Source organism: Miniopterus natalensis, chromosome 14 (assembly GCF_054644295.1).
Source record: "Miniopterus natalensis isolate mMinNat1 chromosome 14, mMinNat1.hap1, whole genome shotgun sequence".
NCBI lineage: Eukaryota > Metazoa > Chordata > Mammalia > Chiroptera > Miniopteridae > Miniopterus > Miniopterus natalensis.
Genome location: NC_142094.1, coordinates 53,662,940 through 53,677,343, shown reverse-complemented (window position 1 = coordinate 53,677,343; position 14,404 = coordinate 53,662,940). Strand labels below are relative to the sequence as shown.

The 14,404-nt window shown below is 52.2% G+C and overlaps 1 protein-coding gene across 1 annotated transcript in view; it reads left to right on the top strand.

The window, feature by feature from the left end:
- Positions 1–12,335, top strand: part of RGS10 (regulator of G protein signaling 10) — a 31,040-nt gene extending 18,705 nt beyond the window's left edge. The window contains exons 4-5 of the mRNA XM_087824183.1: positions 2,090–2,233; positions 11,874–12,335. Of these exons, the coding sequence (XP_087680309.1) occupies positions 2,090–2,233; positions 11,874–12,020 (291 nt within the window). The 3' untranslated portion in view covers positions 12,021–12,335. The remainder of the gene's footprint in view (positions 1–2,089; positions 2,234–11,873) is intronic.
- Positions 12,336–14,404: the final 2,069 nt, after the last annotated feature.

Here is a 14,404-nt window from a genome sequence, read left to right as displayed (position 1 = left end):
CTTCCCGTGACCAGCTTGCGGTTGGCAGTCTCGGGGTTTCCCTTTTCAGTCACACTTCCTATCCCGGCCCAGATAAGCTCTGCGCTGAAGTGTGTCCAGTTGGAGACGGGGGCGCTGTGGGGACCCCACGGTGTGCCCAGACAGACTCGGGACGGGTGGCTGGGGCTGTGCACTGGGGCTGAGAGACAGGCCTCCCAGAACCTGCTTCCTCTCCTCCCGGCCCTCACACCCCCCCCTTTAAGCCTCAAGCTACTGATTCATGACACTCCTTTTCGGAACCACCCAAGACAGCCTGGATTCATCTGGAAACAGTGTGTGTGCGTGTGTGTGAGACTGTTCAAGGGGGAGAGGAGGCCTGAAGTGGTTGCTGCCTTTCAGACTCCAGAGCTTTGCATGGAGTCTGTTAATCGGACTGGCTGATACTTCTATGAAGGCTGACACAGGTGGTAGTTTCCCCAGAATATTCTTTCCTGGGAGAATGGGGGTGATGGGAGGGAGGCGCGTGGCTTCAGGGAGTGGGTGGGTCTTCGAGAGGCAAACAACCCCAAAGTGCTGCCCCACCCTGATCTGGATCTTGGTCCCAGACTTGTCCGTTGGAATAGCCATATTGATCTTAAGATGCTCCTATGTCTTTGAGCCTGGTATTGATGAATTGTTCACGATGATAGTCGATCAAGAACTGATACCAAGGCCTTGGGTGTTGACCTCCACCTGGGCAGTCTTCCTGGGGGACAGGAGGCGGTCAGGCCTCAGCCTCATGGGGCCTTTTGTCAACTTGTCCTTGGAACTAAAATAAGTTAAAGGACTGCTTTTCTCCTACTGTCAGGCACCAGGTATCAAAGCCTTCTGGTGTTTTCCATGAGGTCAAAGGATTTCATAGGCTGGGATTTCTTTGGGGAGAAAGGCAGTTTTCCAGGCCTCCCAAGGCCCCTCACTCCCTCCACAAATCATAGCTCCAGGACTGCATTTCAGAGGCATTTATTGTCTGGCTTGCTCGAGGGGTGAGGTAATACTTCAGGCTTTAGTGTTTAAAGATACAGCCCCCCTGTTTGCTGCCCCGAGGTGTGAGTACAGGCACTTTTTCTCTAAGAGAGAACCCTCAGGGGACACTTGGGAGGACCAGGCTCCCTTCTGCAGCCCTAGCGAGGAGGCAGGCTGGTTTTCAGACAAAGCACCTTTCCTCAGTCTGCTTACAAGCCTTTCAGGGCCTGTGCTTTCCAGGACTGCACTCAGGACTCAGGGCGGCCAGTGGGAGCTCTCTCCCTCGCTCATACTCACATCTCATTACCTGGAAAAACACCCTGCCCTGGAGGCCCACAAACCCACACAACCAGGAGGGGAGAATGGATCCGGCAGGCGTGGAGCTGAGCAGAAATGCAAGGCTTTGAAGCCGCAGGGTCCTAAGTCTCCCTGCAGGCTGCTTGAATGAGCGGTGGTGCCTCTCCTGGCCAACTGAATTATTTTTATTGTGGTAAAATACACATAACAAATTTTACAACTTCAGCCATTTTTTAGGGCTCTCATTTTTCTCCTTTGAACCATTTTAAAGTGTGTGGTTCAGTCTCCGTAAGTACATTCATAGTGTTATACAGCCGTCACCACGGCCTTGTTCCAGAATTTCTCGTTACCCCGAACAGAAGCCCCTTGCTCTAAGCAGTCACTTCCCTTTCCCCTCCCCCAGCCCTGGGCAACCACTCATTTTCCATCCCTATGGATTTGCTTGTTCTGGATGCTTTGGATGAATGGAATCGTGCCATATGTGGCCTTTAGTGCGTGGTCTTTCAGTCAGCGTAAGGTTTCAAGGTTCACCCATGCTGTGCACCTGTCAGGACTTCATCCCTTGTTATGGCTGAATGATGTCCCCAGAAGTCCTTAATTTGGAGAATTCACAGGACTACCCGAATGGTACCGAATGTCACCCGCTGTGGCCCAGGATTCTTCCTGTCATCGTTTTCAAATGGATAGTGTAGCAGTTTTGTGACAGGAGATGGAGGGGCAGTCAGAGCCCCCAGGCCAGGCCAGAGTGGAGAGCTGGACTCAGGCCAGGGAGGGCTGAGCTCGCCTAACAGGCTCCGTGTGTCGCCCGCAGATGCAGGAAAAGGCAAAGGAGATCTATATGACCTTTCTGTCCAGCAAGGCCTCGTCACAAGTCAACGTCGAGGGGCAGTCCCGGCTCAATGAGAAGATCCTGGAAGAACCGCACCCCCTGATGTTCCAGAAACTCCAGGACCAGGTAACCCGACTTCCCTACCTGCACCGTGATTTGAGGCCGATATGTATCCCCAGCCTGGCCCGTTGAAGAGGGAGCTGTGGTTGGAGAAAGAGAGGGGACTGGAATGCCAGGCTCAGGATTTAACCCAGAGGGAGCTCCCTCACGGCTGTTTACTCTTGGTCTGCACAGTTTGACCCTGCAGGGTTATCTGTCTTCTCAACACAGATTAGAAGGGAGGCTGGGGTTATCTGAGGAACTCACACCAAGGAAGCACCATGTGGTAACTGCCGAAGGTAGAAGCAGACAGAAAATTCTAGAAAGTGAGCATAAGGACTCAAAATGGCCGGGAACCTGGGGCTATATTTTGTGCAAATAACCAAACATCACCACCTATGTCTGGTGGCCCAGTACCATAAGCTAGTTCATAATAAGGTCCCTGGGCCGTAATGAAATGTTAATATCTGGCAGCATATATATTCCACTTAAAGCAGGAAAAAATAGGCTTAACATAGACCTATGAGGGGTAAACTAGTTTTCTAGCATATTTTCTTACAAGGAATGGCTATGGTAATAGGCAAATGGGTGAAAGCATGCCCCAGAGGTTTTTTTCGACATGAATTTGCAGACATGACTGTCCATAGTGTGCTCTGTTCTTATAAACATGGTACACACACTCGTAGACAGTGGAAAACAGATTCCAGACTTCTGCTGGCCCTGTTCTTGTTGAGAAAGTGAAGGCCTTACTTGGCACACAGGTGGAGACTAGCTTTTAGCCTAACTCAGCAGTCCTTCGTGAGCAAGTCCAGAATCACCTGGAGGGCTTGTTAAAGCAGACGCTGGGCCTCACCACCCGAGTTAACTGTCAAATGCGACGGTCCCAAGTAGGCTGAGACTTTGCCTTTCCAACAAGGTCCCCGGTGATGTGGATGCTGCCAGTCCTGGGACAATACTTTGAGAGTCACTGGTCCACTGCATGGGCTGCCCTTTATTAATTAATTATAATCCTCAGCTGAGGATTTTTTTCCATTGCTTTTCAGAGAGAGTAGAAGGGAGGGAGAGAGAGAAACACCAATGTGAGAGAGACACATTGACTGGTTGCCTCCCGCAGGCACCCCAATAGGGGCCAGAGATCGAGCCTGCAACTGAGGTACTTGCCCTTGGCTGGAATCGAATCATGGACCCTTTAGTCCACCTGCCAATGCTCTAACCACTGAGCAAAACTGACTAGGGCTGGGCTGGCCTTTTTTTTTTTTTTTAATTTTATTTTTGGGCTGGCCTTTTTTTAATCACCTAGAACGTGCACAGAGCCCATAGCATGCCCCAGCATTCAGGAGGCCTCATCTTTGCTCAGCATCAGATAGAAAACAAATACACAGGTAGAAAATACAAACATGAGAAATGGTTTGAGAATGTTTTCCAGTCAACACAATGGCAAGTGCCAATGCCCCTGAGTTCTGAATCAAATTTGGGTGCTGAAGGAACCCAGTTAGCACGGGAGACTTGCTGAGGGCCTCCTGGAGGTGGTGATTTTGAGTCAATGGGAAGGATGCCATGGATATGGATTTGTGGAGGGAAAGGAGGTGGAACGTATGGCCTAAAGGGCAATTTTTGTGGCTATAGCCACACGAGGATGTCTGCCTCACCTGGACCTCAGTCTTTTAAAAGTTCCCTATTGTACTTTACAGTACAGCCAGGGCTGGGAACCTGTGCTGAAGCCCCTGTGTTCTAGGTATTTCCACTAATAACAATATCTGCTATTCAGGGGTACCCTTCTGTTCCTGGCGCTCACTTGGCATATAGTATCTCACTGCATCACCAGGTAGTAAGTACTATTCCCATTTTGATGATGAGAAAAGCAGGGTTCAGAGACTCTAAGTGGTTTGATGACACAAAGTCACACCGGTCGTAGGAAGCGCTGAGGGCTGATTCACTCTCATCCATCTGCTTTCAAAGGCTGCCTCTGCTACGTTCATGGGCAGCCTATCGCTGCTCCTCAAGGCCCCGGGAGACCAGCTGGGGCAGGGGGCTTGGAAAGGCATGTGAGTAAGGCAGCCCCATTTCCCGGCTGCAGAAGCCAAGGTAGGCCAAGGAGTGAGACAAGCTGATGCCATTCTCTGTGGCGGGAACTCAGGCTCCCAAGGACCCAGTTCTCCTGTGGTGGACCTTTGTGGCCCAGCCACATGCCACTAGATTCATACGTTGGGAGATTTGCTGGCCCAGAAAGGAGGAACACAAGGACCAGAGGAAGATTTTTTTTTAAGTGACAAAAGAAAAATATTTAAAAAATAAACTTTTATCTACCTAACTATAAAAGTCATACGTGCTCAACAAAAGAAACTTGAGAAACCAAAATATAAAGTTAAAAAAAAGAAAAAAGCATTATTCCTACCTGGGCATGACACTAAATGGCACTGGACCCTTTCCTATAAATACACACATGTGCACACGTACTACAAGGACATCACAGTGCAGTGCAAACTACTTACTTCACAGAAAGTACTATATATTGTTAATAAATGCTACCCTTTGTTGCCTGCCTGCCAAGGGACAGGCCAGGGCTTAAAAAAACAACCAACAGAAAAGAACGTGCTTTTATACCCTGTTGTTAAGTCATTTATTTGAGATGGATAAAGAGGCATTAACTATCTTTCTAAGGGCCTCTGGGTTCTGTTTCGCTTCAGAAAACTCGGCCTCTCCAAAATAGTTAAAAAATATTTAAATTTTTAAAATTTAAAATGAAGAGGCTGCTGGTCACTGTCAAAATGTGTGCTCAGTGGTCTGTGGTTCCCTGTTCCCAAAAGGCCCCCATGAGAGCCCGGGTTTCCTAAGCGAGGACGTTTGAGGCTGAGGGGAGCCTGTTTGGGACCACAGGAAAAACTCCTCAGTGGCTTTGCCTTTGCGGAGCCCCCTGGCTCTGTCGCAGGGCTGTCTGAGCAGGCAGCTTGGTGCTTTCAGGGGCCCCACCAGGAAAAATTCTGGTCCTCTCAGCCCCCCTTCTGTCCCAGCGGGGCAGTGCTCTGTGCCCTGGAGGTGGCTGATAGGGCAGCATAGACTTTGGGGCACAGCCAGGACCAGAAGGATGGGAAACTCCTCCCTGAGCATGGGTGAGATGAGCCGACATCCATGCATCGTACTTAAAGCAGAGCTTCTGGGGTCTTCACCCAGGTGCTGCTTGTTCTTGGTTTACACACGGTTCTAACAGGCTCTGGGGTTCGGATCACAATAGACTGGAAATGCTGGTAGAGGCTCTGGAGAGATGGGCGGCAAAAAGTGGTTACTAAGAGCTGGGAGGAGACAGAAAAATGATACTAAACACAAACCACAGCACAGCAATCTGGAACCGCTGAGCGCGGGGGTCCGCAACCGGGGCATCCCTGTGCTGCGGGGTGGTGACATCAGTGATCTTAATGACCCCAGAGCATCAGGCAAAACTGAACTGTGGTCAGTGTATTCTGTGAAGAATGCATTAGACGTGACATTTTAATAAGCATTTCATCAAAATGATATATGTATTTTTAAGAATTTTATTTTAATTAAATTTTTTGGGGTGACTTTGGTTAATAAAATTATATAGGTTGCAAGTGTACACTCCTGTAATATATTATCTGTTTATTGCATCGAGTCAAGCCTCCTTCTGTCACCAATTTGACCCCTCGTGACCTTTGCTTTCTCCCCAACCCCTTTTCCCCCTGGTAAGCACCACACTGTTGTCTGGTTCTATGAGTTTTTGTCAAAACGTTATCTTATGAGAAGTTTATAATTCTGTTATTTGGAAAACTCATGTAAGTGGAGAGAGTGTTTTCTGGTATAATTTGGCTCTGCAAGCTTTTAAAAATGAAATACTTTGAAGGCTGCTCAGTGACCTGTATTGTGCCAGATGAAAGATTTAAAACAGAATTCTGCTTCTACAAGCTTCTCGGCACCAGCTCACACACCTCTCTTGCCCCAAAGCCTCTGGTTTGAATGGAACAGTAAGGAGATTGGAGAGGGTGGAAGGTCAAGGCCATTGCAAAAGGCCACTTGAGATCATTGCTTTCTCGGGCCACAAAAGAGGAGGCCACAGGTTTGGGGGGAGCAGGGTGCTCATTCTCTTCCGTAAATCTTTGGGACCCCAGCACCTCCGCAGAGAGGATTTTGAGGCTATCAGGATGCTCTTGCCCAGGCTTCGGGGTTGGTGCCAGGTCTGGTCTGCGGAAGGCGGAGTGGAGGTGGCTTTCTCCATGGGAGAGGAAGCCCTCAACCTGTGATGCTTAAAAAAAACTAGAAACACTTCAGTGCCATGTCAGCGCCCCCGGCACATCCTTGGCAGAGGAAGGAGCCATGGCCGGGCCCCTTTTCAGCAGCGTCATTTCTTTGAACTTCCTCAGAACCCAAGGAGGGAGAAATGCTTCCTTTTCCGACATCAGAGGGAAGGGCTGGACCAGCTGGGGAGGACCCAGGCTGCAGAGGGACTGCCTTGGCTCCGGGGTCATTTGGGGGTCCTCTCCAGCCCCTGCTTCTCCAAGTGTGCAGTGGTGGCCGGAGCTAGGGATTCTGGAAGCCTCTGTCTTGTGGGTGCTGCTGACATTCGCTCCCAGACGTCCAGTCCGGTCCAGCGACCGGCATTATCCAACGTGCAGGGCCAGAAAGGGCAGGTCGTGGGCCTTTGTTCAAATGGAAGGAAAGTTGGCTCCCCACGTCCACCACAGCTGTTCGCCTTATGAGGGGTGGGGCGGGAAGGACAGTATTTGAAATACTTGGAGATATTTTTTTTTAACTTTGAAATGGTGTTTAGGGGAATAAGGGTGAGGTGGGCATCAGAATAGCATTGAACCCTCCCCCTGATGGCAAAAGACAAACATAAAATACCTTTGCCCTGTGCAGAAAGAATGTCATGTGGGCCTTGGATTTGAGTATTAAGGACTCTGGAAAGCGTGGACAAATTGTCGCCCCCATGGGCCTCTGAGGGGATTTTACCTCCATCCGTGTCCAGCCTCTTTCTGGAGTTCTGATCCCATCCCAGCACACTGCCCGGCCCTGGCGAGCCTGCCTAGGAAGCCCGAGCACCGTCCAGGGAGACTGAAACTTTGGTGGCCCACCCTGGCGCTTTGGGACAGGGGCTGACCGGAGCTGTTTTGTCTTCTCACCTGCCCTCTGCCAGCTGCCCTCAGACCTTCTCCTGGATGCACCCCATCCCCACTTCAGAAGAGGGGGAGGTGGTCTTCAACTTGAGGTGGGGACATCGCCGTGGGTGCCCTGTCCCAGCAGCCTCTGCAGCACCTGGCTGGTTCTGTCATCGTCCCATGGCTCGGGGCTGGAGGGAGAGGGGCCTGCTTTCCTGTGCTCTCTGTCCGAGTACGTCTGGAAGCATGTCTGAAGTCTGGGTGTGCGGGGAAGCGGAATCCAGAGACAGGAGCTCTTGCCGCTTTCTTCCAGCAATTTTTATATAAAAACTAAGCCCAGTTCTTGCAGCGAATATGAAATCCCTTTACTAGAGCTTGTGTGAAAGGATTGAGTTTTTCCTTCCTTGACCCCAGTTGAAACAACATGGTGGAGGGTTTGAAGAGGCGGGTTGTATGTTTAGTTTAGGCCTAGTGTCCCTGTCTTCTGAGAAGTGTTGGAAGATTTATTAGGCTTGAAATGTGCTCAACTGAGACAGTGTTGAAATCTTCACTGAGGGGCCTTCAGGGCTGGGAAGCTTCCCGGTCTCTACATGGATGAAGGTCCGGGGTGGGAGTCCTTGTCTGCAGCAGCAGATCTGGAACACTCTCAAGTTGGAGCCTCCCATGGACAGGCAAGTCCCAGCCAGTCCCCACGCTGCCTGGGGGCCGGAGAGGGATGGGCGCCTTGGCTGTGCAGTGACCTTGCGTTGCGTGACCTTGTGCTTAGCTGCACGTGGGCAGGAGGGCTCCCACCTCCGGCTGCCTGCAGGATTGTACCCCAGGCAAGGATGCCAAATAGTTTACAGTCTGGGCATGCAGCTCACAGATGTGGGGCTGCCCAAACCCGAAACCTGCTGAGCCACAGCTGTCTTGGCCAAAAAAAAAAAGGTATGGAATGCAATTTAGCTGCTAACTTGAGTTTTCTGCCTCACGGGCGCCTGTCTCTGGGCAGGACTGACTGCTTTATAGCTCTGCTCAGCTGCTGCTGTCCACCTGGAGCCCCACCCCCATCCTAGATTTGGCTCCAAGGTTTTCTCTGTCCCGCAGACAACTTGAGGAGTGTTGATGAGGTGACATGACAGTCACAGTCCAGCCCTAGAGAGGCCAATTCTCCCCACCAAAGAGTCCTGGAGGAGAGAGGTGAAATCAATAATTTAGTTTAGTTTCCAAGGGCTGTCATAACAAATTCTCTCTAACTGAGTTGCTTAAAACAGCAGGAATTTATTCTCGCAGTTCATGAGGCCAGAAGTCCCAAATCAAGGTGCCGGGAGGGCTGTGCTCCTTCTGAAGGTTCTAAGGAAGAATCCTTTCCTGCCCCTTCCTAGTTTCCGGCAGCTTCTGGCAGCCCTTGGCTTGTAGCCCCATCACTCCGACCTCTGCTTCTGTCTGCATGGCCTTCTTCCCTCTGTGTGTTTCTCTGTGTCCTCTCCTCTCCTAAGGACACCACCCTAAATCCTGGATGTCATCTTGACATCCTCCACTAACCCCCCATTCATATGTTGGGTCCTAAGCCCAGGTACCTCAGAATGTGACTGTGTTTGGAGAGAGGGTCTCTAAAGAGGCATTTAAGGCTATAACCACTGGTGCCCTTAGAAGAAGAGGAGATTAGGACACGGACACACAGAGGAGAGACTTGTGAGGAAAGCGGGGAAACAGCCATCTACAAGCCAAGGAGAGAGGGCTCAGAAGACACCCGCCCTGCCCACACCTTGCTCTTGGACTTCCAGCCTCCAGAACTGTGAGGAAATAAATTTCTGTTGTTTAAGCCGCCCAGCCTGTGGTACCTGTTATGGCTGCCCGAGCAGACTAACACACGGCCCCTGGGGCAAAGCATCGAACCTCTGAGGCCCTGTTCCTTCCTCGTGCGGTCAGGGCTGTCGCAGGGTTTTGGGGAGGAATAAGTGAGGACCAGGTGCGGCCCGGTGCCCGGTCAGAGGCGCTGTCGGCTCGCCGGCACCGCCTTCGTTCATTTCGCCAGCCCTCTGCTGTTGCACGTCGGGTGGGTTCCACTCATTCACTGGGCGAACATTTGCTGGACCGCAGCTGTGGCCACTTGCCCCGTGATCCCCAAGGCTCTGGTCCGCAGCTGGCTACACCGTCTTTGGCCACCTTCCTAGGAGAGATTTTCCAGCACATTCTCTATCCTTCTATCAGCCACCTTTGCTGAGCACCCCCCTCAAGGGGCCGTGTGGCGGGAGCACCCTATGGCCGTGGGCCCCTAGGCCAGTGCACAGGAAACCCTGTGCCAGTGACATTGAAGACCCTGTGCGGAGGTATCAGGCAGCTCACAGCCTCAGAACATGAGGCCACTGGGAACAACATCTCTTCTTTTTTTCACGTCTGTCCGGCCCTCATGGCTGTGGCTGCCACCCAGTGACTAGAGCTCCAGGAGCTGCACCAGGAGGCAGGCCGGGGTCCCGGAGCGGGAAGCCCCAGGCTGAAGGACCTCCCTGGCACTCACACCTGCCCAGGGCTGGGTGAGGCCCTGATGCCCTTGTTAAGTAGTTCCCAGCCCCTTCCCTGGAGCTTGCTGGCAGCAGGGAGGCGCCTGCGGTCTCTTGGGATCTCCTGGAGAGAGCAGCCTGAGCCTTGCCCCTGCCCTGCCCAAGCCGCCTCCTCGCCTCCCTCCCCCGCCGCCTGCGCCCGGTGCCTCCAGCCCCTGCCCTTTTTCTTCCCCTCTTTGAAGTGTGAGCCTCGGAGCCACTGCAGGCAAACAGGATGCTCCACTCCCACACGCGGAGGCTGCAGACAGACGCCCTGGTCCAACCGCATCCTGCTGGCAGCGGTGGGTCCCATCTGCCATGGACCCGGTGGGGCGGGGTCACGGGCACCGGGAGGGGCGTCACGGAGCTGGCGTCATGAGTCGCTCTTTGGGCATCTGGTTCAGACTTGGAACTAGGTGGGCATCTCAAAGTTCCCTTGGGGGCTCTTATGCCTGGAAGGGCTGAGTCACATTCGTGGGAGGCCACGTAGAGATAATGGCATTCCTCATCCCCTGCCTTACCCCAGCTATGATTTTTGTATTTTCTGGGAGGTGTTTGTTTGTTTGTGTGTGTTTTTATGAATACAGTACTTTCTCTAAACCTCAGCGAGTGGGTGGAGGATTCCCAGATTGCGACGGGTAGGGAACTGCAGGGGCTTAGGAGGAGGCTGGTCTTTCTGAGCCGTTGGGGACCTCGGACAGCCTGGAAAGACGCTCAGCGAGGGGCAAGCAGTAGTTTAAGAGTTGAAAGAAAACCCAAAGTCCTAAATCATCCCCTGGTTGTTGACTTTGCTGATAGCAGAATGATGTAGGCGGGTCTCCTGTGGTTGAAGCCGACTTGGGAAAGCGAAGGTGTAAGGGCCGAAGGTTCCAGCTCTCCCATCCCCCAGGCAGGCGAGCCCAGTCCTCCGACTCCCTCAGACATTTAATTTACAAAATAGTCTGCATGCCTGTAGGGAAAGGGCGGATGTAAAAGATGTCAGGGTTTTACCACCCACTTGATAGCCCTGCCTGGCAGAGACACCTCTAGACACCTCTGGAACTTTCCACTTGTTGAGCCCCTGGCAGTGTGGTGAGTGAAGGCAGCAGGGTGGATTTTTAGTCTGCAGGACGTCCTGAAAGTTCAGTCGGAAGGTCTGAGAGAGGTGAGGGGGGAGATTTCTCAAAAGACACTGTACCCCTCGGGAGCCGAAAATGTTTTCCTTTTTGTTTCTCTCCCACTACTGAAGGGCAAGGCAGGGGGTGGGGTGGGGGAGGGGGTTCTAGGAATAGGGTCGGTGGTCGAGAGGGGACACTCTTTTAGGACCTGCGGTGTGGCAGATGACAGTCTTCTAATCCAGAGGACTCAGCCCCCCTGGGGTCCTGGAGCACCCGCTGAGCACACCTTAGAATCACTTTATTCCCAGGCACCGGCCCGGCCGTGTGTCTGCATCCTGCAGCCAGCTGCTGTTACTTTACTTAGGGCCTGCTCCGAGGCCCCTCCTCGCTCAGACTGTGGTTTTACTCCTCTGCCCTGCACCGAATGAGTCCCATTTTGCTTTTTGGCATAATAATAGGTCTGTTTGAGGTCTCAGAGGCCAGGCTTCTGAGAGTCTTACAGTATGGCCCTCGTCTGATACGACAGTGGCCTGTACACCACCACCGTCTCTACAGGGACCGTTTCTATTCCTCTGTCTCAAGTTCCTGGAGAAATACACCCCTGTGTCATTTTATCCAAATAAAGTGGAGATTCTTAAAGGCCCTCTTGATACAAGGCTATGAATCAGTGCCGTGTGGGCCTGTGCTTCCGTGGAAAATAAAGAGAGGCTTGTTCACGGGACTCCCCAAGCTGCTGTATTCCACTGAAGTTATTTCATGATGACCAGAAACGTCCAGGAAACCCGCTTTGTCCGGCACATGACTTGCTCTAGCTGTCTTGGTGTGTGTCTCGCGCGTCTTTGCCTTCTCTGGCATGTGATGGGCGTTAGTAAATATTTGATAGGCTGCGTCCTGGCCTGGCCGGCCTCATCCCTCAGATTTCTTTTTCCTTCCCCCTTAGATCTTCAACCTCATGAAGTACGACAGCTACAGCCGCTTCCTGAAGTCTGACTTGTTTTTAAAGCACAAGCGAGCCGAGGAGGAAGAAGAGGAGCCCCCCGATGCCCAAACCTCAGCGAAAAGAGCTTCGAGAATGTATAACACATGAGCCCCCCAGAGCTGTCAGGACCGCAGCTCCCGGACGCCAAGGAACTCACTCTCAGGACCGTGCAGGGTTTAGAGTTGCTTTGTTATCTGCAAGGACCGAAATATGCAAAACCCGTCAATGGGATACGTGTATTTGATTAACTGCTTGACCAGTAAGTTTTGCATGATGGCTTATCTTACATAAAAACAACAAATAGCTTTGAAGTTTAAGTTCACAAACACACACACGTACGAGGCGGGAAGAGTCCTTGAACACTGGACACTGAGCATTTAGTAGCTTGATTAAACCTCATGCGAGGCCACCAGGTGAAACTTACAGCCGCCTCTTACCTGTTCAGTCTTTGCCCTGCCTCTGGGGGAGGGGCCCGCGCGTGTCCGCAGGTTCACCTGGCGAGGGGCTCAAGGACTGGGTCTCACAGACTCCGGCCAGTGGGGGCGCTGTCTGCCAGGCGCCTTTTGGGTTAAATACTTAGCTCGTGCAAGTTCAGCGCTGGGGGAAGGAAATGCATCCCCAGCAGCCCTGACAGGTTTGGGGAGCTGTGTGAACATCATCAGAGGGCTCTTACTTGTGCATGGGTTTGTCCTGGTTTTGCCCACAGTCTGTGACATTTCACAGATAAATAGTTCATCCCAACAGAAGGTCTCAGCCAGGAAGGAAGGAAGACGAATGGGAAGTTGTTCAGAGCAATGCCAGGTGGCGCTGAGTGGGATTGTGGTGCACAGCCGGTGCCGGTCATAAGATGCGGGCACGGTCCCTGTCTCCCGCAGCCCGTCTGGGGACTCATCGCAACCCTGTCTTCTCTGTCCCTACCCTCTGCTGGATGCCGGGCTTGGGGCTTCAACAAGGAGACAGAGATGCTGTCTCTGAACGTCTTTTCTTGGGTAGAAAGGCTGCGAGTGAAGTCTTGCTTGGCCCAGGCTCACCCAGCCAGCCCAGGTCGCCCCCCCTTTTGAGCTAAGCCCACCAGAGCCCAAGGTCAGGCACAGTTCCCTTCTGCTAATTCTTCCTGCCGTCTGCTCCTGCCAGACCTTCTCCCGCATGTTTGCCAAACCTTAAACTCCTGTTTGTGCAAACAAAGCAACCAGACTCTGTTACTTGTGAGCCTTCTGACTTTGCCATTTATTTATAAATTGCATGATGTTGAGGGTGACTGTCTAATTTTCCAATCAAACCAGGACACTTTTGAGAGAGAAGGGGGGGTGAGTTTAATAATTACACTGGGATAATGGCATAGGCTGGTTCTGTTCTGGGGGAACTGGTTCGCATGGTCACCCTACTGATGGCCCTCCCCTAGTGCGACCTCTCGGGCAGTCCCTTAGATTGTCCAGCCTGGGGAAGGGATGGTCTTATGGAGCCATTCATTGCTGAGAACTGGGTCACCCAGCTGAGTGTCCAGCAGAAACTGCAAATGCTGGATCCCCCAACAGGGGGCTTCTCCTCCTTCCCCAGGACATCTTAGGCCCCTCTGCCTGGGACAAGAGATAAATAGTTTCTAAGGAACACTTGCTAAATTTCCTTGGGAGAGGGAGAGAGAAACATGGATATGAGAGCAAAATATCAACCAACTGCCTCCTGCATGACCCAACCAGGGATCAAGCCCAAAACCCGGGCATGTCCCCTGACCGGGAATCAAACCGGCAACCTTTCCGTGCAGGGACAACACCAGCCAACTGAGCCACACCGGCCAGAGTGATTGATGCATTTTAGGGTAAGGGTTCTATCGCTCAACTTTGAGTTTACCAGCCAGGAGATGCAGGGGCACAGACCACCCGCTGGGCCAGTGCAGACATAGGGTCATCTTGGGGCCCATGATGCTGAGCAGCCTGCCTGGTGCTGCCTTTGGAGAGCCTGTGCCCACAGGTGGGCTGGAGCCTCTTTCTGGCTGTCACCCTTTTACCACTGGGTTCTGAGACCCTTTGAGGTGGCACTCTGTTTATCAGCACTTGAATGGAGGAAACAGCTAGAGTTAGCCAGGAGATTGTCTACCAGAAGCAAAGCCTCTCACTTAGGAGCTGCCTGCAAAGCCCAATGCCAGCAGGATGGTGAGCCACATATGTTTAACCATGGCTGACTCCTACCAGCGTGAGCTCGGCCATTTCCCCGGCTTGCTCCTGCCTGGCTGCCTCCATCTGTGCCAATCAGAACCAAGGCAGGTGCAGAATTCAGCTTCCTGAGGCCACTGCAAACGTGAGACTGAAGCGTAGGAACTCCACGTAGCCAGACAGATGCTCTACCCAGCTTTCCAGCTTTTCACTCTCGCCCCTATGTCTGTCCGTCCATCTATCCATTTTATATATATAAATCCCATTTAAGGATGTCTTTTTCCATTTCAGAGAAAGGGGAGAGAGAGAAACATCTATGTGAGAGAGGCACATCCACTGGTT